General features: G+C 62.0%; 1 protein-coding gene across 2 annotated transcripts in view; it reads right to left on the reverse strand.

The window, feature by feature from the left end:
• Tafa5 (TAFA chemokine like family member 5) overlaps positions 1 to 25,082 on the reverse strand; it is a 165,395-nt gene that overhangs the window by 91,828 nt on the left and 48,485 nt on the right. The window contains exon 1 of one of the 2 annotated variants that reach the window (XM_069999814.1): positions 3,103 to 3,395. The exons of the other annotated variant lie outside the window; for it this stretch is intronic. Coding sequence (XP_069855915.1) covers positions 3,103 to 3,193 — 91 coding nt within the window. The 5' untranslated portion in view covers positions 3,194 to 3,395. Of the gene's footprint in view, positions 1 to 3,102; positions 3,396 to 25,082 lie in introns of those variants that run through there. 2 annotated transcript variants of the gene reach the window in all.

Consider the following 25,082-nt stretch of genomic DNA (forward strand, 5'->3'; position numbering starts at 1 on the left):
TAACAATTAGCACACTGCCGCTACATGCCTTCGCCAGGTTATCTGTGCCTCTCCTTCCCAGACACGCGAGTTCACAGAATAACGCTTGATTTCAAAATAGGAAGCTAAGCAAGTGTACTGCCTACTCCATCGACAGTCTGCCCACTGAGCAGCGGTGAAGATGGCCTCGCTGACAGACTCTGGAAGTAGCTGGAATTCAAAGTGTGGGGACATCATGCCGGGTCAGCCGGCTGCAGACATGCATCTCCCCCACGAGCTCTTAATATTCAACTGCTAAAGAGGCTCTCTAATAGCACGCTCTGCCCGTGGAACACTCTCATGACCATCAAAGGGACTGACAGAGTCAAGTTAACCCTGGGGTCCACAGCTGAAGGGGAAGGCGCGGGGCTGTGGCTGCCATCCAGAAAGGGCTGCTGGGTCCCAGAGGCAAGACACCTCTGGGCCACAGGGAGCCTGCCTGGGCTGCTTCTCAGCCTGGCCTGTGCATCCCTCTGCTCTTTGTAGTACTGTTCCATTCCTCCTGTGATGAGCTGTCTCCACACCAAAGCGGTGGATGCGAGTTGCAATGCCCTGGTCCAAGAGAATCAAAGACTTTGAGAAAAATATGGGGGAAGAGAGAGATGGGAATTTGTAATTCCAGTTGCTGCCTTCGGTTGTGTTGTAAGATCACACACAGCGCATCCCCGCTCCCTCCACTCCACGCGTCTTCTGTGTGTTCATGAAGTGGCTGGATTCTAAGCCAGGTTTCTAAGACGCCCACCCCGGCGCCCACCTGTTCTAGCTCAGAAAAGCTGGTACATCCACACCCCACTCGGAGGGGAACAGCTGCCCTCCGCAGAGAACGGCCACAGCAAAGTGTAGACCAGGCTCTTCTGATCCCTGGACCCCACACATTGGCCAAGCTCCCCCCAAACCCTCTCTCTGGCTGCTGGGGCCAAGCAGCCTGGTGGGCAGGACTTGTGCTTACAGAGATTGGCCAAGGCAGAGGTACAATTAGGACCACAATTCCCTTCTCCCTGGGTTCACAGCCCTATTCATCTGGGAAATAGCTGGAAGACAGACCAGCCAGAGGGGGACGGATTAGCCACGGGCAGCCTGTATCTCCACACAAAAGGGGAAGTGTGGAAAAAAGGGCTCCCTGGGTCCCCCATTCTTCACCCCTGAAAAACCCAGATTCATGGAAATGGCTATTTAAACAGCTCTTTCCCACTCGGTCCGGCAACAAGTCACAATTGTCCCAGTTGCCCCGCCCCTCCACACTCCCTCGACATGCCCGCACCCCAGCCCCATCCTCCAAGAAGGGCCCTGTGTCTCCCCTGGGAATGCACGGCTTCTCAATCCAGGCCCCCAGGGCTGTCCCCGGGGCTCCTGACCTCAAGGGCAGAGAGCGCGTCAGCACGGACCGAGCTCTGCCCTTCCTCATCGTCCACAGGCTGCAGCAAAGGGTACTGGAGTGTGGTGGCCGGTTGGGGTGAATGTGAAGGTGTGTGAGGGCTGTTCCTACAGTGTGGTCTCAAAGCTGCCCAGGCCCTGGCAGAGTCCTCTCACCCTGCTGGCTGTGTCCTGCCTTTCCCTCACTCACGCTGCCAGTGCTGCCACATCAAAGCTTTGGGAAAGGGATACACCACGACCACTCAGGAGACCTCTGCCCCATGAGTATGATTACCAGTACATGCCACCTGCTCTACCTCTGACCCGACACCCAAGATACCAACGTTTCCTCTTAGCCAGAGTCGTAGAGCAGTGATACTCCACCAGAGACAGTGCATTCCTGCGGGGCAGGGCCGAAGACCCCCACCCCCACCCCTACCTCCAGTCATCTGCCTCCAGACGGCCTGTTCTCTACCATGTTTCAGAGCCCAAACTCCATGACTCAGGTGGACGCAGGCAATCTCCAAGAAGCTCTGAAATGTTCACACACAACTCCCTCCCAAATCTGACGCCAGAGGGAAACAGAACCCTGGGAACTTGTGGCCCACACAAGCCCCACTCCCCAAGCCCCAGCACACTGCTTGGGGGACCCCCAGGGGCAGAGAGGCTGTCCCGGGGAGACAGCTTCAACAGAAGCCGGGGCTGAAGAGGACCACTGTCCTGAGGCAGGGCCACCTACCCGTGAAGTAGGTCACAGACCTGCGGAAGCACTGGTCTCCAGCTGGGCAGGGGAGGCGAGCAGGCCTCGGCCAACAGCAAACTCACAACAGCCTCCTCTCCGGCTCCCTCCTCCGGCGCTGGCCGTCCAGACCCCAAATCAAGACAGGACACAGCCTGGAGGGCCCCGAGCAGAGCCTGCACGGCTCCCACCTGCACCTGCTCCCAGTCCGCAGGAAAACGGGGACTGCCGCAAGCCTTCCTCCCCAGGAACCAAAAGCTACGTAGAGCCAGCGCAGTACAGGGGCCACAGGGCTCCCCGGGGCCGGGGGTTCCCCTCGGCCCGCAGGCCGCTGCGTGCAGCCAGTGCCACCCCGGGGGGCACGGTAGGCAGGGGGTCCGCCCCGGTCCCAGTCCCTGCACACGGCGGGCAGGGAGGAGGCGCGGTGGGCCATGAAGTTTCCAGGAATGCGCCGCCGTGCTCCCCGATGGAGGGCTAGGACCAGGCTCTGTCCTCCCGGCCGGCCAAGGGCTCGGACGACCCAGAGCTAGAGCCAGGCAGACTGGGGGCCGAGACAGAAGGGGGCCGTGATGCGGAGCTGGACGCGGGCTCCCGGGCCTGCGCCTGCGGGTCCCGGACCTGGCCAGAAAATGCCCTCTGGGCCCCACCACAGGGACGCCCTGTGTCCCCCCTCCGCGAGGCCGCCAACGTGGAGCGCGGGTGCCATCTACCGAGGGCCCGCGGAGAGGAGAGCAGCCGGCGCCCGGGCCGCGGGGTCGGAGCCGGCGGGCGGCGGGGGCCGGGCGGCGGGGGCCGCGCGGGGGGCTCGGGGTCCGGGCGCCCCGGGGCTCCGCCGCCGCCGCCGCCGCCGCCGCCGCCTCCGCGCAGCCTCCCCACCCCGCCCCGCGCGCGCGCCGCCTGGACACCGGGGTGGGCGCGAGCCAGGCGGCCCGGGCCAGGGCCGAGCCCCGCGGGTCGCGACCTCCGCCCCGCCGCGCGGCCCGCGCCGTTACCTTCTCGCAGGAACTGCGCGTGGATCACCAGGACGAGGAAGCAGCAGAGCGCGGCCCCCGCGAGCGCCCACAGCGCCTTCAGGAGCTGCATCGCGGAGCGCCCGCCCGGCCGGCCGACGCCCCCGAAGTCGCGCAGCGAAGGTCCGGGCGCCGCATCAGCGCCCCGCCGGCCGCGGCCGCCCGCCCGCGCCCTCCATCCGCCGCCAACGCCGCGACTGGAGGCGCCGCTCCGGGAGGCGATCGGCGTCGCTTCGGGCCGGGGGAGGGGAGCGGGGGAGGGGGGCGGGCGGGGGGCGGGCGGGGAGGTCAGCGCCCAGGCTCGGGCCGCGGCGGCCGCCGCCGCTGCTCCGGCCGCTCGGCCACCACGGCGGGCTGCGGGGCGCCGGGGGCCGACGCGCGGGGAGGCGGCCGCCGCGGCCCCATGAATCGGCCCCGCGCCGCCGGCAGGGCCCGGACGGCGGGCCGCGGACTGCGCAACGGCCGGGGAGGGAGGGGGTCCGGCGCGGCCCGGGCGCCGCTCGGCGTCGCCTTCCGCCGCCTCCGCCGCCGGCTCCTCCGGCTCCGCCGCCCGCGCTCGCTCCGGCCCGGGGCTCAGCGAGCCGCCGAGCCGCCGCCGCCGCCGCCGCCGCCGCGGAGAGCCAGGCTCGGGGCCGGGGCTGCGCTCCCGCCGCGGGGCCGCCGCACCATCGCCGCCGCCGGGGCCCGGTCGAGCCGCCGCGATCCAACTTACGCGGCCCGGTCCTCGCCGGACGGCGCCGGCCTCCGCGCCCCCCCCTCCCCCGGCGCCGGCGCCTCCGCCGCTGCGGCCGGGACCGCGTCCGGGCCCCGCGCGCCCGCGGGCCGCCTCCGCTCCCGGGCGAGGCCGCCGGGGGCCGCGCCGACAGGTGGGGCCGGCGACGCCGCGCGCCCGGCCGCCCGCGGGACGCGGCGGCTCGGGTCCGGGCGGCGGCGCGCGCCCGCGGCTCGGCTCGGTCCGGGTCCCGGTCGGAGGGGCGGCGGGCGGGGAGCGCGCGCGCGGGTCTCCGCCGGTGCCGGCGGCTGGGGGTGGCCGGCGCCCGCCGCTGCCTGCGCTCCGCCCGGTCCGCGGAGCCGCCGATGCGCACTGGGCCGCGGAGGGGACCCCGGGGACCCGGCCGCCCCGCAGCGCCCCCGCCTGGCGCGCGGCGGCTCCGCCGGGCCCGAAAACCGCGGGTCGGGCTCCACCTAGGCGCGCGGGGCCCTCACTGCAGCGCGGGCCGCGCCGGCCTCCGCCCGGCCCCGGAACCCGACCAGCGGGGGAACCAACGCGGAAGCGAGGCCACCGGCAGGACCCTGGGACGGGGACGTCTGACCCGAAGCGGCCTGCCCGCCCCGGCCCTCCCAGTGCCCCCCTCGGCCGGCCGGTGCCAAGGTCTGTTCGGAGGCACCAAGTGGGGGCCCGCCTCCCGCTGCCTCTGTTTCCCCTCCAGGGAGGCCGGGTGCTCGTTCCTCAATAATATTCCTCCCGGTTCTCGGGCAGCCCGAGCGAGGGGGGTGGGGCGGTATCCTGCTGGAAGGGGGCGTGCAGGCGAGGCCGCCAGGCATGCATGCATGGGTGCATTCATTCATTCATTCATTCTTCAGCATTTAATCGCAAAGGCCCAGGAAAGGGCTTTGGAGGAAGACCAGACTGCCACCCGCCTGCTCCCTTCCGTGCCTTTCTCTGCCCTTCCGTGTGTGCAGACCAGAAGACTCCCAGGGGTCAGGGGAGGCAGCTTCTCCCTGTGCCTTCTGGAAAAGGGAGCCCCCCCCCCCACAAGTCGACCAGCAACCAGCACTGAGATGTTCATTAGCAGGTCAAAGGCAGAGCCAGGACTTCAACCCAGCTCAGCACTGCCTGCCTGGTGAGAAACACCTCTGTGCTCACACCCAGCCAGAGGAGGGGCAGCCAGGGTCCAAGAGCAGCTCTGGCTCCCGTCACCGGCCCCGACCCCTAGGACGGGTGCTAGTGAGAACCACCGTGCCAACCAGGCAGGTGAGCAGCTCAGGGCCTGCCCTGGGAAGGGCTGGGCATCCTCTCCCCTTGGGCAGACCCCCTCCAGCCCCCACGTCCCACAAGGGCCCCGCCCTTCCCACCTGCATCTAGGGCCCCACCTGCCCACCCTACACGCCATTTGGCAAAGCTGTCGGGCAGCAGCCCTCTGGATCCCCACCCTGCTCAGTTAACCAAGTCTGACCTCCTCCAAGGTCACTGACCTGCTCACCTCCTGGCCAAGCTCAGGGTCTCCTGGAGCTCATTACACACACACAGGCCTGGCCCAGCGGGACCTCAATCAGCGTGGAGACTCACCTCCCACAGCAGCTGTGGCCCCAATCAGGTGCACATTATTTGAAATCCTGAAAACCGAAGCGTAGCTTGAATTCACTTAGGGGGACTTTTAGAACAACAAACCACTTGGATGATCTCTCTATGCAGAAAATTGAAGAGCAGGAAGGAAAAGAAGGTGCCCAGATGAGGTGTGGCACCATCATAGCCTTCAGGTGGGGTGGGCAGGCTTGGCTTGCCCAGGTGGAAAGGCCAGAAGCATCCTAAGACCTCCTGCTGGGGAGGGCCAGCATGGCCCTTAAAGAAAAACACAGGTAAACTGTGGAGGACCCTGTATCTGGCACTCAGAAGGCCGGCTCATGTGTAGACCAAAGAGGGCTGTAGTGCCCTGGCAACTCAAGATGGCCGCATGCACTCCTGAGTGGCTGGGGCCAGCACAGAGCTCTGGGGAGAAACCAGGGGCCCATGAAAATAAAGAGGAAGGCCCTTTAAATATATGAGCCCAGCACTGGTGGTTCCCATCTAAAATCCCAGCTACTCAGGAGGCTGAGATCCTGGGGATCAGAGGAAAGTCCATGAGACTAAACTACCAAAAAAGCCGGAAGTGGAGGTGGGACTCAAGTGTTAGAGAACCAGCTTTGAGCACCAAAGCTCAGGGACAGCAGCACCCAGGCTGTGAGTTCATGCCCCAGGACTGGCACAAGAATAAATACTAAAAACATGGTCGTGCAGCAAAGGAAGAAGGGTAAGAGCCAGCAGGCCTGAGAAGCCAAGAAGATCCCGGGACTGCGTGCTGGACAGAAGCCAAGGGCCATGAGGATGTGCATGTCCCCGGGGACAGCACCGAGGGCACCAGAGGGGAGGCCCAGGAAGGCTGCTCACCGAGGGCACATGCAACCTGTCCCCTTCACCCCCAGAGAGGGCTGCTGTCAGCCATTTAGCTGAGAGCCAAGCTAGAGGCTGCCCAGACAGAGGCTCGCTGCCTGGGGATGGTCCCCACACTGTCTGAAGCCCAGGCATCCAGTAGGGTGTATGCTTTTCAACACATCTCTGATCATAATTTAAGAGTTCTCTTTCAGTGAGGCATTCTGGGCAGTAAAGACAATGTGGGACTGTAACCTGCACTTCCTGCCAGCAGCAATCACAGGGCTTTCCTTTCACATGATGGTCCTTCCAGGTATCTCTGTCCCCTGCTATGTCTGTCTTTAACTTCCCACTTATAGCCGTCCAACCACTGAACTCCAGCGCAGTGCTTTAATAAAGAAGCAAACTCGTTCCTGAATCAAAAGAGGGCTTGTAGCATGTGGTAACTACATTGTAATGTAACTGATATTCTTAGTCATCTTAAACCTTTTTGTTTATTCTGAGATGGGTTCTTCAGGCTTCCGCAAAAGGCCTAATGGGCAGATCTGAGATACACACAATCCAAGAAACTTATCTCAAACTGTTGTGAAATAAAAACATCAACAGGGCTGGACAAGGTTACAAAGGGCACAGGGATGCGGGGTGCAGGGTACAGTGGTACACACCTGTGGTCCCAACACTTAGGAGGTACTGGCCAGAGGAGCATTCTAGAATATTATCCTGTAATACTCTATGGAAAAAACAACCAACAAAAGCCCAAATAGTCCTCTTCTACCAAGTGGAAGAGCAGGGATTCGGGTGTTCACTCAGTATGCTGGCTTCCACTAGCCAGCCCAGTAGTGTCTCTGCTTTCTGGTGGGAAAAGACATGGCGGCCAGAATGTCCTAGAGGGTCAGCCAATCACACACTGTACATGGAGAGCTGGCCCAGCTGACCTTCCACCAGAGAAAGGAGTCGGGAAATTGGGCATGGAGACGCAGAATGAAAGGTGGTTTTCCTGACTTCTGAGAAGCATGGGGACCTGTGAAGAATATGCACACAGACACTCCTTCAGCTGGGGGGAAATCGGTACAGTAAAATCCAAGTCTCTGCACAGTTGCAGTCACAAATCTTTTCTCTGGTAAACATCACTTATGGAATAGAACCGTAAATGTCATTTGTTTCTTTCCAAGTTTTAAAGTCAGTATGAAAACAAAGCCCAGAAAATTAATTATAGTAGGCAGGCAAATGCAAGTGGCTAAACCTCGATTATTGAAAACATTCGTCCAGCTGGTGGCATGGATGACGTCTATCATCCTGGCTACTCAGGAGGTGGAGATGAGGATGGTGGTTACATCCATAAGAGCCCAGCCCAACTGCTGGCCATGGTCACACACTGTTGGCCACATCCCAACTGTGGCAGGAATGGGAAGATAAAATAGGAGGGTTGAGATCTGTGTCAGCCTGGGTGAAAAGCAAGACCTTCTCTCAAAATGACAACAGCAAAACGGGCTGGATGTGTGGCTCAAGCGATATAATGCCGGCCTCCACACACACATGCACGTATACGTACAGATACAAATGCATCCGCACATATGAGTCAATGAGCAGGAGGGTAGAATGATAAAAGGAGTTTATGTTTCAACAGAAAGTAAAAAGAAGCCGACCAAAGCTGATGAGTCACAAAATACAAATCTAACTATGAGCTGAACATCATCATACTTATTCAAAACTGTTCGTTTTTTGTTGTTGGTGGTGGTGGTTGGTCATGGGGCTTGAACTCTGGGCCTGGGCACTGTCCCTCAGCTCTTCAGCTCAAGGCAAGTGCTGTACCACTTGAGCCACAGCGCCACTTCTGGTTTTGTGGTGGTTAACTGGAGATAAAAATCTCACAGATTTTCCTGACCAGGCTGGATTTGAACTGTGATCCTCAGATCTCAGCCTCCTGAGTAGCTAGGATGACAGGCGTGAGCCACTGGCGCCTGGCTTATTCAAATATTTTAAAAAATTAAAGAGATAGAAACCTGAAGGGCTGATGTTCTGTGATTTGAGCAAACACAGAGACATGAGATAGGTACATAAAAATTGTGCTTAATCCGTACAATGTAGTGACATTGCACTGACAGAAGAGTATGAGATGCATGAGCACGTGTGTTTCAAAGGCACTATACTGTGGAAATAGGCGTGGACATACGCACGCTGCCAACCGAAGGCTGTGTGGACAAGGATGGGTGAGTGGACACCCCCTCTCGGCGGCCACCTGCCCTGCCACCTGGGCAGTGCTCAGCAGACGAAAGCCGCCAGTGCCAACAACCTTGAGATCTCTGGAGGGGGCTCTGGCACTGACCCCTCCAGTAGGGACGGGGGGAGAGCTCTTGCCATGAGAAGGAGCACTGGCTCCCCTGGGGACAGTGGCTGGAGGACTTAGCTGGGCAGAGGCCATCCCAAGTGCCAGAAGCCCATGCCGGGTCTGACCATGGGGAAAGCAGAAGGCAGGGTGGGAAGGAAGCTGCCCACTGCCAGACTGAGGGGATGGGCAGAATGGGACTCGGGTCTGGGACTGAGCTGGGGTTCGACCTCAGGCACCTAGAGCAGCATCCGCTGGCATCTGAGAGCTGGCAGGTGGGCAGTGGGAAGCCAGCAGGGACATGAGACCAGGGCCTGGGCCAGCGGGGAAGCCTCTACCCGGCTGTGGTCTGAACAAAGGCTGGGCAGACAGCAGGCCGAGAAGAGATGAGGTCTGGGCCAACAAATGGAGGCCAGGGAGACGGGCGGCAAAGGGTCCTAAAAGTATGCGGGGGAGGGGAGACTGTGACAGGGTGGGACTCGGGCCAGCCCAGCAGGGCAGCACAGAGTGGGAGAGCTCGGCACCCAGCAGTGTGGATGAAGCTCCTCCCACAGCCCCAGGTCCAGCACGGGAGGGGGGGCGGGGAGGGGCCCATGGATACCCCCAGATCCACATGGGAAAGCGGGGACACATCGGCATGGGCAGGCCACAGCCCAGCCCAGTGGGAGGCAGACGCAGGCCTGGCATCCCAGGGAGCACCAGCTCAGAGTGAGGACTCCTGGTGGACGCTAGGGAGGAGAGGGAGGCCTCTTAGTGGACAGTGGGGAGGAGAGGGGAGGACTCCTGGTGGGCAGTGAGCAGAGGGGAGGACTCCTGTGGGCAGTGGAAAGGACTCCTGGTGGACAGTGGGGAGGAGAGGGGAGGACTCCTGGTGGGCAGTGAGCAGAGGGGAGGACTCCTGTGGGCAGTGGAAAGGACTCCTGGTGGACAGTGGGGAGGAGAGGGGAGGACTCCTGGTGGATACTGACAGGAGAGGGAGGACTCCTTGTGGACAGTGGAGAGGATTCCTGGTGGACAATGGGGAGGACTCCTGGTGGACAGTGAGCAGGAGGGGGGAGGACTCCTGTGGACAGGGGGGAGGACTCCTGTGGACAGTGGGGAGGCGCAGTCTGGGCTGAGGGCAGGAGAGGGGCCCGAGGGGGAGACAGCAGGCGCGCTGTCTGGAGCCTGGCTGGCTGGGATGCGTGTCCCCACTCTGGAGCGTAGAGAAGCTGCATGCCTCCGTCCTGGCTGGTGGGAGGGTAGACGGAAAGCAGACCCAGCTTGTGTGGGTAAGAGCCAGCGCCGGGCCAGGCACGCTGGAGCCGGCCCCGGCTGTGCTCTGCGTGGACACTCCACGCAGGACCGCTGAGCCCGTGGTGCACACCCATCACACAGCTGCCGCCCATGCTCAGACGTGCTTGCCTCCACAGCCTCCCACACTCAGGCAAACATACACCCTTACACATACACACAGACTAACTCATACACACCACATTCAAACACACACACACACCATCATATTACTACCACACTCACTGAAGCACTCAAACACACTAACGCACGCACACACACGCACACACACACACATACATGCATACACACACACTGGCATGCGCTTACACACACCCTTGTCCCACGGCTCCCGTAGGTGCATGTGTCCCGGGTCCCTCCATGGCCCCTGTCCCCGCTTCCTCTGCAGACCGTGCCTCTGAACAGCTCCTCCCTGGGCAGCAGAGCACCCACTCCATCCTGCCGCACGTAGCACTGAGAACAGGCGGCCCAGGCCACACCCTGGGCTGCACCGGGCAGATGGACCTCCACCAGAGGTGCTGGGGTAAAGGTGGTCCAGGGCTGTTGCTGACAGACAGACGTGCCGGGCTCAGGACGTGCTGTGTGCCAGGTCCATGGGTTCAGGCTGCTTGCAAGAGCAGAACACAGGCAGGTGAGCTAAATGGAGGTGTTAAGACATGCATGTGCACATGTGGGTGTGAGCATGTGCAGGCAGGTCTGCGGAGGTGTGCGCACTGCATGAGCTTGAGCATTCAGTGCATCACGTGTGCATGTGCCCGGTGCAATACGTGTCTAGCGTGTGTCCCTGTGTGTGCTATCTATGCATGAGCTTACTGTGCTGTGCACATATGCATGTGTTAGGCGTGTGCAAATGCACACCGCTGGTACTCCCTCTGGGTGTGCGTGGGGGGGCGTTCCACGCGTGGGGAGGTCTGTGTGTGTCGGTACGTGCCCACCTCTTAGGGAAACCATCAGGGGACACATGCGAGTTCCCGACACGCCTGTCAGTACTGGTGACACAAGCCGCCATGGGAGTCCTGCCTTGTGCACACACACGTGCACGCTCACACACATGCACACACACAGATGTTTGCACGGACAAGCCCGACCCCGTGAGCACTCGCTGCTCTGCTCTCCTCAGCCTTCAGCCACCCACTCAGTTCTGCCCTTGGGTGATAAGAGGTGAGTGTCGCTGAGACACTGTGCACAGCCCTGAGGGCGGAGGCCTGGCACACATGGCCACTCCATGTCTGCACTGCACAGAGACCTGGGCCCATCTATCTGCAGGGCCTCCCGAGCCGGTCCCCTCCTCCTGCTGGCACCACGGAGCCGTGGTGGGTGGGGCCTGGGCTGCCTCGTGATCACCAGCCCAGCTCTGCACAGACCCTTAGCCCTGCGAAACAGGCTCAGCCACTCGGTCCTGCAAAGACCTAAGGGAGGAGGGCAAAAGCTGGAGTGGGGAGCGATGGGGCCTCAGCACCCACACACAGGGAGGAGCCAGAGCCTGGCTCTGCCTCTCGGCCGGCCTCACACCCCTGGGGGACGAGGAGGGGAGAGTTCAGCCCCTTTATTTTAAATCTGATGTCCAGTATGTGTGTTAGTGCAATCATGATAGAGACCAGCACGGAGATCTCTCACAAAACAAAGCCCAGCTCTATCCTGTGGGCTGGCTAGCTGCCCAAAGGACACGCCATCGGCTGGTTAAGGAAATGTCTGCTCACGTGTACCCTGGCACCATTCACAACCGCTATGATACAGAAACCTCCCATGCTCATGGATAGATGAATGGATGAAGGAAGTGTGTGTGTGTGTGTGTGTGTGTGTGTGTGTGTGTGTGTGTGTGTGTGTGTACAAAACGGAATATTATTCATCCTTTACAAAGGATGAAATCCTGCCACTTGGGACGAAATGAAAGAGCCTGGCAGACACTATATTAAGTGAAATCATCTGAGCACAGAGAAACACCGCATGATCTCACTCATTTGCTGAGTGTAATAAAGTCAATCTGATACTCGAGGAGTGGATGGTGCTCCCTGGGGACTGGCAGAGCAGGGGTGGGTGGGGGAAGGCGGGTTAACAGGTACACCGTCACAGTCAGAGGCAGGAGGCTGGGTGTGCTGTGGCACCCACAGGCTGCAGACAGGGTGAGGTGAGGCGCTGTGTGGTTCAGAGCAGCCGGAGGGGAGGACAGGACTGAGGGGGTGGGTTTGCCATCCATGATCCGATCCTTCTGGCAGGCCGTAGATACATCCCCACCCCCTCCTTCCTCCACGCGCAGCACCAGGTGTGGGTCAAACTCAAACGCTGCTTTTAAAGACAAATCTGAGAAAGTCTTCCTAGCTAGCGCTGAACTTCCGGAAGCCAATTCCTGCTTTGGTTTTTGCTTTTGTGGTCCAAAGGTAGAGGGACTTCCCCCTAACTGACCTATTTCTAAGCACTGAGTCAGGGGCTTGCTCTGAATGCCCATTTTGCATCCCGGGTCAGAAAAGGGCTGGAGTCAGGCTGCGATGAAGAGTTGTCAGAGGACAGCCCCGTGGACGGCCTCCTCTTGTGTCCCCTCCCCATTCCGCACGCACGTCCTCAGATGCCCCCACCCCATCTCCCTCTCCACCCAAGAAAGCTGTGCCTCCCTTGCTACAGAGCTGGGGCCTGGCAGGGCCGGGGAGGTGTCTGAGCTGGCAGCCTGCAGCCACAGGGGCTGAGCAAAGAGCCAGGACTGGGGAAGCGGCTGGGTCTCCAGGCCCCAGCTCCTGCTTGCCCTGATGTTGGTGTGACCTGACCCTGGCCGGATGTGACTCTCCGGGCACCTTGACCTATTACAAAGGCAATGGCCACTGGCCCCTTCCTTTCCATAGTAGATCCCTGGCACTGGGAGCATCATATCCCGGGGGGGCTCTGGGGTGGGTGCACTGCTGCTGGGGAGCCAGAGAAGCCCCAGACGGCCAGCCCGGAGCATGGCCCCAGCTTGTGCCTTGATCCTGCGTGGGGCTAAGGTCCCCAGCAGGCCTCAGGGGCCCTTGGTCCCTGGTAGTAGTCGAGCTCCAGGTCTCCTCTCTAGCATAGGAAGCAGGAAACGAGAGGAGGCGGGAGCCAGAGAAAAGGAAAGACCAGGGGAGCCTGGGGCTCGGGGTGGGCTCAGGGGCGGGTGTGAGTTCTCCCCTGTGTTCAGGCTGTGTTCAGACTGTGTTCAGGCGGCAGAGGCACAGGCCCGGCAGGCTGGCCGGCTCCGCCCACAGATGGAGGTAGCCACTTGCAGGTCAGGGCTTGGATGTCTTACACTAGCATTTCACCGCGACCCCGCAGGTTCCCCCAGAAAACAGAAGCCATGCAGCGTCCTGTCTCCCCGACCCCCTTCTGTCTTCCCTGTGGTGCTCCGGCTTTGGGAGTTCCCGAGAACCAATGCCAAGTACCAAGCTCATCGCCACCCTTCCCAGGCCAGCCCTCAGCATGGGCCATCTGTGCCCACCCCAGAGAGCACAGCTCCTCCTGGAAGGACCTGCCAGCCACCCCTGCGGCCCTTGAGAGGGGCTCAGACCCCAGGACAGAGCCAACGGCCAGGTGAAGGAGCAGACACAAGCCCTGTCCTCCTGCCCTCAGCCCCCCGGCTCTGCCAGCCCCCTCCCAGCACAGCCCCAGCCCCAGCCTAGCCCCCTCCCAGCTCAGCCCAGACCAGCCCCAGCCCCCTCCCAGCGCAGCCCCAGCCCCAGCCCAGCCCCCTCCCAGCTCAGCCCAGACCAGCCCCAGACCAGCCCCCCTCCCAGCTCAGCTCAGCCCAGCCCAGCCCCAGCCCAGCCCCCTCCCAGCCCCCTCCCAGGCCCCTCCCAGGCAAGCCCAGCCCAGCCCAGCCCCAGCTCAGCTCAGCCCCCTCCCAGCCCAGCCCCCTCCCAGGCCACTCCCAGGACAGCCCAGCCCCAGCCCAGCCCCCTCCCAGGACACTTCCAGCCCAGCCCCAGCTCAGCCCCCTCCCAGGCTGCTCCCAGGCCAGCCTAGCCCAGCCCCAGCTCAGCTCAGCCCCCTCCCAGCCCAGCCCCCTCCCAGGACACTCCCAGGACAGCCCAGCCCAGCCCCAGCTCAGCCCCCTCCCAGCCCCCTCCCAGGCCCCTCCCAGGCCAGCCCAGCCCCAGCCCCAGCCCAGTCCCAGCCCCCTCCCAGCTCAGCCCCCTCCCAGGCCCCTCCCAGGCCAGCCCAGCCCCAGCCCCCTCCCAGCCCAGCCCCCTCCCAGGACACTCCCAGGACAGCCCAGTCCAGCCCCCTCCCAGGCCACTCCCAGGCCCCTCCCAGGCCAGCCCAGCCCCAGCCCCCTCCCAGGCCAGCCCAGCCCCAGCCCCAGCCCAGTCCTAGCCCCCTCCCAGCTCAGCCCCCTCCCAGCCCCCTCCCAGGCCCCTCCCAGGCCAGCCCAGCCCCAGCCCCAGCCCAGTCCCAGCCCCCTCCCAGCTCAGCCCCCTCCCAGCTCAGCCCCCTCCCAGGCCCCTCCCAGGCCAGCCCAACCCCAGCCCCCTCCCAGCCCAGCACGTCCTTGTTGCAGTAGCTCTCATCTCTGACCCTGAACTAGGACTTCCCACTCTTCTTAGACTCTCATCTTTTCTCTGCGCACATTAGCTCTCACTTTAGCCAGATCTAACAGTCTGATCCATGGGGATTGTCTTCCTAAAGCATTTTTCTAATGAGGCTGGAAGGAAATCGCGTGGCCTGTGGAGGTTCAAACCCCACCTGGGCACACAGGGTGCCAGGAGGACCAGGCCCAGGGCACTCACCCCAAGCCAGGGCCCCGCCTGCCCTCAGGGCAACACACACACAAACTGTGGTCTTGCTTTCTGCCTATACATGCTGAGGCATGGTAGCCAAATTGAAGTCTGGAAGTCACAGGCAGACCTCACCTGAGCAAATGTCCCAGAGCAATGCCTGTCCACGCAGAGCGGTGTCCTGCTCACCAGGATGACAGGGCGGCCTCTCCCCAGGAAGAAGGGACGCTAGGTGGATGGAACACTATGTACCACAGGGAGAGAAGGGAGGTGACCTGATGACCCCAGCAGACAGAGGACGTGTGGATGGTGTGGGGACGGGGCGGGTGGTGTGAGCGCATTGGGAGGACGTGTGGACAGTGTGGGGCTGGGGTGGGTGGTGTGAGCGCATGGGGAGGACGTGTGGACGGTGTGGGGACAGGGCGGGTGGTGTGAGTGCACAGAGGACGTGTGGACGGTGTGGGGATGGGGCAGGTGGTGTGAGTGCACAGAGGACGTGTGGACGGTGTGGGGACGGGGCGGGTGGTGTGAGCGCATGGGGAGGATGTGTAGACGGTGTGGGGACGGGGCGGGTGGTGTGAGCACATGGGGAGGACGTGTGGACAGTGTGGGGATGGGGTGGGTGGTGTGAGCACATGGGGAGGACATGTGGACGGTGTGGGGACGGGGCAGGTGGTGTGAGTGCACAGAGGACATGTGGACGGTGTGAGGACGGGGCGGGTGGTGTGAGCACATGGGGAGGACGTGTGGACGGTGTGGGGACGGGGCGGGCGGTGTGAGCGCATGGGGAGGACGTGTGGACGGTGTGGGGACAGGGCGGGCGGTGTGAGTGCACAGAGGACGTGTGGACGGTGTGGGGACGGGGCGGGTGGTGTGAGCACATGGGGAGGACGTGTGGACGGTGTGGGGACGGGGCGGGTGGTTTGAGCACATGGGGAGGACGTGTGGACGGTGTGGGGACAGGGCAGGCGGTGTGAGCACACAGAGGATGTGTGGACGGTGTGGGGACGGGGCGGGCGGTGTGAGCACATGGGGAGGACGTGTGGACGGTGTGGGGACAGGGCGGGTGGTGTGAGTGCATGGGGAGGACGTGTGGATGGTGTGGGGACGGGGCGGGCGGTGTGAGTGCATGGGGAGGACGTGTGGACGGTGTGGGGACGGCGCGGGCAGTGTGAGCGCACAGAGGACGTGTGGATGGTGTGGGGACGGGGCGGGTGGTGTGAGCACATGGGGAGGACGTGTGGACGGTGGGGGGAGGAGGTGAAGCACCCTTCGGTTCCTGACTGGATGGAGCTGTCCCTAGTGTGGGTCTGTGGCCTCTGGGCACCATGCTCCAGGGCACAGCTCTGGCCTCAGGACTGCCAGCAAGGCAGCAGATGCCCCTGCCTTTTCGCTTGTTTTCCACATTGGTGTGGACTTCCCTCCCACAACTGCAGAGAAGAGGCATCAGCCTCTCTGCCCTGACTATGTGCTAGACAGAGAGGACTGTGCTGGGGGCCAGCTGTCTGTCTGTCTGCCTATCAGGCCAGCACGGCTTATGGAGGGACAAATGGACAGAGCTCTTTCCTGGAAGATTTGGGAGAGTTCCAAGGCTGGTGGTGGCTCTGACAGGAACGAATCCTGGCCCTGTGTCCCCAGTCACGATGTCCCTTCTGTGTCCCAGGAGGACAGGCCAGGCCAACGGCGCTGGGCACAGCTCTGGGCAGTACCCTCTGCTTTCTAGGAGGGGGTTGGGGACATGAATGCAACTGTGGTGGTAAATAAAGCCACATTTATTCAGCATTCACTAGGCGCCAGTTGCTGGTCCCAGCACACGTGACAGCCCCAGGCCCCATCGCAGCCCCGTGTTGAAGGTGCCAATCTGAATCCACAGAAAAGGAAACTGAGGCACAGAGCACCCCAAGATCTTCACTTTGGTGGAACCTGAGCCATGAGCTGGGCCTTGCCCTCGCTCCCTCCCAAGCCATGCTCAGTAGGTGGAAACGATTGTGTCATCTTCCCAGGGCAACGGCACGGCCAGGGACGGCCACAGGCAGCGGGGCTGGGCAGAGGCCTCCACTTCCGACGGAGGTCAAAGCTCGTGGCCATGGCCGCTCTGTCCTGTCAGAAATGGCTTACTGATTTTAAAGTCCACAGGGGAGCTCTGTTTGTGAAGTAGTTCCCTACTGACTGCCGGCATCTGGAACTTTCTAACAACATTTTCAATCATACCCGTGTTGCAGCGGGAGTGAATCATCTCTACCCCGTGACCTGGAAGCCGCTGGCAAATGTCCAGACATCAGCACGCTCGGACCCCAACAGCACCCGGCAGGAGACAGCTGGAGCAGGGGACTCTGAGCCGGAGCCCCGGGAAGCTGGTCACACTCACGTCCCAGGGCTCCAGGGATGTCCCCAGGGACTTGGGCACGGGCCTGGCTTTGCTCTCCAGTCTCTGTGGGATCTACCACGCACCCCGAGCTCCCACGTCAATCAGGAAGGAAACCCCCAGGCCTCTGTGTGAGGCGAGCGTGCCTCCAGTCACACCAGGACCACAGAGCAACGCATGCACCTCTCCAGTGTGATGTCACCAGTGCCGCCGCTCTGGGGTCAGGTGACCTTCCCGACAGGACAGGCGATGAGGCACCTTTGCCTTATGAACCTCGAGGCTTTCCACGTCTGCATGAGCACCCTGCGCCCCCACGCCCTCCCCACAGCTCCACCCTGGCCTCGTCCACACCACTTGTATCCGCCAGGAGCCCAGTCCGGGTAGAGAGGACGGCACAGGACAGGAATCTGCCGGAACCCACTGGAATCTGCTCATGCCTGACACCAGAAGTAAGCAAGGATGACGCTCAAGACATCACAGCCTAGCACAGATCTCGGGGTTTGCTTAGTGCAACCCGAAGACGCCTCGTGTCCCTCCTTCCGGGGCCTGGCTGCCCTGGCCTGGCCAGGTCCGGGCTTTGGCTCCTGTGAGACACCAGATTCCCTGGGCCAGGACAGCACCTCTTTGTTTCGTTGATACACTTGCTCCTCCAGGCTCCTGAGCTTCCTGGTGTGAACTCCAGCGACCAGGACCCAAGCACTCAAACACTGGGAGTTCATCGGGCCACACAGATGCCACTGAACCTCTGGGTCCCCACCCCAAGAGAGCCCAGGGACAGGTATTCCAGCCATTGCTGACCCAGCCCAGCAGAGCCGGTGAGAGGAAACAGGCCTTCTGCTGAGAGCTAGGACTCACTCATCTGGGTGTGTGTGTGTCCATGTGCATATGTGTGTGTGTGCACGTGTATGTGTGTGTGTGTGTGTGTGTGTGTGTGTGTGTGTGTGTGTGTACCAGGCCGGGGCTTGAACTCAGGGCCTGGGTACTTCCCAACCTTTCTTTACTCAAGGCTAGCACTGGAGCCACACCTCCACTTGCAGCTTTTTGTGTTTCACTGGAGGTAAGAGTTTCAAGGACTTTCCTGACCGGGCTGGCTTCGAACACGATCCTCGGCTCTCATCCTCCTAGACTCCCAGGCCTGAGCCACCTGCCTGTATCTCCTGACAGGAGCCCTCCAGGAAAAATGCCAGGACAAGTTGGTGGAATGAATGAACAAATGCAGGGACAAAGAGAGGCCTCTCAGAAATAGCCACCAGTATCGCCACCGCCGCCGCTCAGAGGCTGCCCGTGGTGGGAGAGACGGCGCGGCCCCACACGGGCCCCCGCTCCCTCCGCCGGCTTCATTACCGGCGTGGAGGACATGTCCCTGTAAATAATCCGCTGCTTGAAAATGCAGATGACGGCGAGCTCCAAGACCCCAAGAGGGTCGGTGGCTATTAAAACACATTATGTCAGCTCGGAGGGGGACGCGCTGGAAAACAAGACTTAATTTGTCTATGTGTAAAACCCCAGACTTTAAGAAACACCTAGGGCAAGCAACAAATGAGGGTGTGTGGAGGAAAGGCAGACGGCGATTTGCTGGCTCCCAGCAAATTGAACATAAGCTCCCATTACAATGCAGCTACGGAGAGCACAAACGCAATAATGACTACATTGGGATGTGGCGACCGCGGCGTGGAATACGAATGAATTGGCACAGGCTCCCTTTGTGATCCATCTGGGAGTTCCTGTCACCTTCCTGCTCCTCGGAGCACGCACCGCACCTCCCGGGTGGAAGGAGGCAAGGGCAGGCCGGGAGGGAGACCAGCACCACCGCTGCCCGCAGAGGCCCCTGCCGAGAGGAACGGGGCAGGCCAGGCCGTGGGGACCGGACCGTAGAGGTTAGAGGTCAGCTCTGCTCTGGGGGCAGCATGGTGCTCACGTGACAGGTGCCCGGCATGGGTGAGCCATCCGGCCGTGGCGTGGAGGGTCGGGTGAAGTGTCTGACAGGCCTGCACCAGGCCGGCGTCCTGCCCCGTCTCCGGGGCTGGCTCCCTGCTATGACCATCCCTGCCCCTCAGGGAGAGCTGGTCCAGGGCTGCCACCGCAGGGTGCCACAGCCAAGGAGGCACAAACAGCATGGGGCGGGGTTTCCTTATTCACCAGGAGAGCAGAGGATGAGGCCTCTCTCCTCTAGCTTGCAGGGAGCGCCTTCTCCCTCTGCCCTAGCCCGCGGTCCCTCTGTGTCCCGTCACTCCTCATGAGGTCACAGGTCCGAGAGGGTCCCCTCTAAGGGCCTCACGAATGCACTCATCGCGCTCAGACTTCCCGGTGCAATCTCCCTCCCCAGCGCTGCAGCAGAGGGCTCCGGCCTACGGACTGCAGGGCACCCAGCTCAGCCTGATGCACCTGCCTGCCACTGGCACATGAGCCGTGTTGGGTGTCCTCCCCCCAGAGCCCTCCCCCTGGGGGGTACACATGGTGCCGGCCACCCCCAGCTCCGCCTGCAGCCACCTCTCCTCGATTCAGAGATAAACTCACTCGTGTGGCCGGCTGCTTCTCCCTCAGAAGTACGGGGCGGGGGGGAAAGGGGGCTGCACTCTCGTGGGCCTCTGGACCTCCAAGGTCAGCATCCCCGAGTCCCCGGCAGTCGGCACCCAGGAGCTGCGTGGTGGGGTCCTGCTGCACTCTGACGGTGGGGCCCAGGGCCGTCTGAAGCCCCCGCGGGCCTGCACACCCTGCCCTCTGCTGTGTCCCAACACCTCCTTCTGAGCCTCTACCTTCGAGCCTCTCATTCCAGGCCTCCGCTGGGAAGAAGGCTCTGCTTGTGCTTCCCTGGAGAATCGACTGTCTCCTGCAACCAGGGCTGTGTCCCCCCAGGTCCCCGGGAGGGTCTGATGGAGGCTGTGTTCGGCTGAGAGCCAACCTGGCCGTCCCCACAGCACAGGAACGCAGGGGCAGAGCAGGCAGCGTAGGCAGAGGGGCCCACTCAGGGCAAGCCATAAAACCCCACGCACGCCACCCGCAGGCCCTGGCCGGCCTGAGCCGTCTCCTGGAATACGCACAGCCACGCACTGGGCCCTGCCCAGCCAGGGCACAGGCTTGTTGTGAGGACAGCGGCAACGCGGGACTCAGACAGGGAGCACACACATCACACGGGACCCTGGGCCGGTCACCCCAGGCCCCCCCAAGGCCGACAGCCGCCTGGCCGAGTTCCCCCATGGGAGACGCGGAGCGAGCCCCACTGTGTGGGCTCAGCGGTAAGGACTCAGCTCCAGTGCCGCAGGCAGGGCCGGTGTATGGGGGGTGGGGGGTGCATGGCTCTTTCCCCGGCTCCTCCACACGTCTTATGTGTTTAAGTATGAAGCAAGTGTGTAAGCATGACCCATGTGTGGCTGCAGAACTCCACGGGGACCCAGGTGGAACTCACCACGGAGCGTGACAGGGGCTGTGGCATTGATCTGGGGCTCTTTCAGCCATGGTGAAAGGCCTCAGACCACAGCAGGGCCCGGGGCTGTGGGGGTAACCAAGCACTTGGGCTTCACCTCTTGGTTCCAACTACAGAGCCGACCGGTGATCCTGAGTAAAGAGCAAGCCTCCCGATGGAGAGGGGAGAGCGCACACGCCCAACCTCATCAGATACGTCCCTCCGGGGCCGAGGGCTGCTGCACTGTGACCTGCAGGCCCCGCATCCACCAGCCACACGCGCAGCCTGGCCCCAAGCCCCTCAGAAGGCGGGCCGCAGGCGGAACCCCTCCCGGAATCATCGTCACCACCGCCTGGCCTCCAGGGACATGGGCCTCCCCCCCCACAGCCCCTTCTCCCCTCTCCCCTACCACCAGGACCACGGCCTCAGCTGGGAGTGCAGTGTCTGGACCCTGAGAGGGCACAGGCTGAGTCTGACGGCCTGGGTGGGCCATCAGGCTCAAGCAAGGCGGGGCACTGCGACCCGGGGCAGCCCAGGTGGGTCCTGCGGCCTCTGCTGCCTCTCCTGCCCCACAGGCCTCTCTGGGCCCGGGGTCCACGTCTCCACCCAGCTTCTTTTGCACTCGTCACTGGGGCTCTAGGAGGGACCGGCCCAGAAGCCAGTGCCCCTCCAGGCTGCGCGCGCGCACACACACACACACACACACACACACACACACACACACACACACACACACACACACACACACACACACACACACACACACACACGGCAGAGGCTGATTTACATAAACCTATTAATTATCTGCAGCTTAGCATGTGTGTGTATGTGTGTGTGCGCCGCAGCTCCTAAATAATGTGATTCCAGAAGCTTCTGCATCCATTACATTTAATTACTTTTCCCTGTGGTGTGCAGGATCTAGACGCAGGGAGGACAGTGCTGTCCCCGGAGGCTGGCAAACCCAGAGGGCTGCTCAGCAGGATGGCCCCGAGAGTGGTGCCAGCTCCTCCTGGAGAGACGGCCCCACACACACCTGGGCAGACCGGACCCCCAATGCCAGGGACACCCCTGTGCCACAGGCCCGCAGCAACATGGCAGCCCAGGGGATCTCGAGCCCGGGAAGCTCGAGCCTGGCACCTGAGAAGAGGAGCCGGCCTCCGAGTTGGGGGTCTTGGCCAGGATCCTAGGTCCCAAGCTCACTTTCAGACCCTGCCCAAGAGCCAGGACCCTGGCAGGAAGGGAGGGATGGCAGAGGGGACGGCAGCCCACGGGTGCAGGGGTGGATGCACTGGCCTCTGCCCCTCACAAAGCCTCCCTCCCGGGCCTCGGTCTGCCTGCCTGGGGTCCTGCATGCCAGGCACGCCCTGGACGCCCAGCCAGGGCCACGGCAGGCCCACCTCACCCAGCGGTGGCAGGGAGGTCTGGGACAAGGTCCCCCGGGGCAAAGCCCCACTGTCTCCTAGGCCCACGGGAGATGGGGATGCGGGTGCCTCAAACCAGAGGAGCACTGGAACCCGCTCCGTGTAACAGGGAGGATGCTCAGAACCAGGAGGGTCCGGAAGATGCCTCCGTGGGACCAGCCTCCCTCTGCCGAAGTCCTCGCCAGAGAGGATCTGGGCCTTTACCGGGAGTCAGGACACGGAGCGAGCTCGGCTCACTATGCTAAGAAAGGAGGTCCTGCGGGAGACCAAAGAGAGGCCAGCAAGGGTGGGTCAGACACCGCCAGGCTGGCACCCTCCCGCTTCACCGTCGCTCCCTCCTTCCTTCCCACCCGGCCTGCTTCACCAGGCCGCAGTGTGCTTAGCCCTGGGCTGAGAGTGAGAGAGTGAGACAGGCCCAGGCCTGGGCCGCAGTGGCCCCGGGGTTGGGAGGGTCTCTACTGACGCTGGCCCCCACTCAGCATCCTCCTGCCTCCAGCCTGGGAGTCTCTGGGGCCAGGCCTCTCCTGCCGCATGGCCATGCAGGGGCACTGTCCAGCCTTGCCGGAGGACACTCGGCAGCCTCGCTCCAAGTGGGGCCACCAATCAGGGATCCCACAGCTGGGCCAAGCACCCCGGGACTGCCACCTGGAGAGGCTACAGGTCTGAACAGAGCCTCAGCACTAATAACTCTTATTCTCCAGACACCTGGGAAATTCTGGAATAATAATAATTTGGAGTTCTAATCTGTTAAAACAATAGCTTTTAATATTCATTTGTTACTAGCAATAAATGGCCATAATAGTTTGATGATTAAGCTGCTATGACCTTCATTGAACCTTAACCGTTCTCATTTGCATTCTCATTAAAATGACAGTTTCTGTCTCATTCTTTGAAATCCATAATGCTCTCCTTCCCAGAACTCCCAGAGCCTCCCTAAAGAGTAATTAACTCGTGTGATTAAAAATGTAATATGTTGGGAACAGTTTTAACTTTACCAAGGTACCAGGTTAAAACTTTTAATATGCACTGTATTAATCATAAATCGTTTTGATTTTAAAAAAAAGAAAACCTTACAGAAATAAGAAGTAAATGGGAAAGTTTCCTTGTCTGTGTGGCATTCTGATCATTTCTTTCTATCCTACATTTGATTAGAGGGAAAAAATGATGCACTTAGGTACTAACGTTACCGCACCTTCAACGTGGCTGCCCAGGCCCCCAGGCTCCACCCCAGGCCCCCGTCTTACTGGGCCTGCTCCCATCCTTCCTCCTCCCGGTACTTCAAAGGCTCAGCCAACCCCGCTCAGCCCAGGGGCCCAGGTGGGAGGGGACCCCTGTGAGCCACTGAAGGCCGGGCTCTGGGACCTGGAGCCAGATGAAAGGAAGCTGTGGTTGGTACCTGGCTTTGCACTTTGGGGGGATTTGCATGCCTGCTTTGATGCTGGCACCTGGAGGGCGGAGGGAGACCAGCTGGCAGGAAAAAGATGACGCATGGGTGGCCGGGCCAGCACCCAGAGCTGGGCACGTCAGCCCTGGGCCAGCATCGAGGCACCGATGACTCGGTGCTGGGGGACCCTAATGTGCTCTCCAGAGAGGAGGGCACCATGCTGAACAGAGAGGGGCGGTGGGCCAGGGCCTTGACCCCCGCTGGGCACAGATGGACACCACCCCTGTCAGGACCTACAGGCCTGCCTGCACCGAGAGCCTGGAATAGGAGCTCGGGAACCTTCTAGGATGCTGGCCCTCACACCACATCACAGAAGAGATAGGAACCGTGAGAAGGTGAGGGTCTTGGGACAGGATGTCCCTTCAGCAGCAAGCACAGGGACCCCACGAACCGTGTCCCCCAGCCACTGGCCCACCCCTGACCTTATTCCAGGACAGAAGGATCTCGTGACCTGACCTTGGCCAGGGGGCTACATCCCTCCCTGGGGTGTACCCCTCCCCGGATGCACCCCTCCCCAGGGTATACCCCTCCCCCAGGATGTGCCCTCCCCAGGGTGTACCCCTCCCCCAGATGCATCCCTCCCTGGGGTGTACCCCTCCCCAGGATGCATCCCTCCCCAGGGAGTACCTCTCCCCCCAATGCACCCCTCCCCAGGGTGTACCCCTCCCCCAGATGCATCTCTCCCTGGGGTGTACCCCTCCCCAGGATGCGCCCCTCCCCAGGGTGTACCCCTCCTCCGGATGCACCCTCCCTGGGGTGTACCCTGCCCCCCGATGCACTCCTCCCCAGGGTGTACCCCTCCCCCTGATGCACCCCTCCCCAGGGTGTACCCCTCCCCCTGATATACCCCTCCCCAGGGTATACCCCTCCCCCAGATGCACCCCTCCCCAGGGTGTACCCCTCCCCCTGATGCACCCCTCCCCGGGGTGTAACCCTCCCCAAGATGCGCCCCTCCCCAGGGTGTACCCCTCCCTAGGATGCACCCCTCCCCGGGGTGTACCCCTCCCCCAGATGCATCCCTCCCCAGGGTATACCCCTCCCCCAGATGCACCCTCCCCGGGGTGTACCCCTCCCCAGGATGCGCCCTCCCCGGGGTGTACCCCTCCCCAGGCCGCACCACCCCATACCCTCTCCTCTCATGCTCATCCTCAGTATGCACCTCGTCTTCTACCACCAAACCCCCAAACACAGAGACCCATCCTCTGTACATACATCCCCCCTGCGATCTGCTTCCCTGGGTACCTGAGTGAGGACACCCCCCCTGCCCCCCCCACACACCCCGGTCCCTATCTACCCTTCCGGATCCCTCGTGACCTGACGGCACTTTGAGAGTTTCCATCCTTGGCAGGGTCCCAGGATGCAGTGGGGACGCAGCCCAGCAGGGACGGCACAAGGACACACAGCAGTCACAGGACAGTGTGCCTCGGGGCCCAGGGATGGCTGTAAGATGTGCGGGGGGGGGGGTTGGGGGGGGAGGCAGAGAGGCAGGAGGGAGGGGCTTTCACCGCCGGGGTCCAGGGCCTCGGGAAGAACAGGTGGAGCAGACAGGTAAGGAGTGTGGGAGATGGGGGGGGGGACTCAGGAGGACAGAGAACAAGGGGAGCACCACGGGTGAGGAGCATGGGAAACAGCGAGGAAGGCAGGGCTTAAGCAGCCCAGGCAGGGTGGAGTTGGGCAGAAGAGGGAACTGGGGAGACAGGGTGACCACAAGGCAGGGACGGTGACCATGCACAGGGCAGAGCCCAGGCCGGCTGCCACACAGATAAGCTGTCCTGCAGTTTGTGGGCTGGGAAAGGCCAATGCAATGCAAGCTCCCCACAGGCTCAGCCCACACTGTAGCAGGGCAGGGCCTGGTGAGG

The sequence above is a fragment of the Dipodomys merriami genome, unplaced genomic scaffold, assembly GCF_024711535.1.
Source record: "Dipodomys merriami isolate MVZ:Mamm:240054 unplaced genomic scaffold, mDipMer1.0.p SCAF_55, whole genome shotgun sequence".
Taxonomy (NCBI): domain Eukaryota; kingdom Metazoa; phylum Chordata; class Mammalia; order Rodentia; family Heteromyidae; genus Dipodomys; species Dipodomys merriami.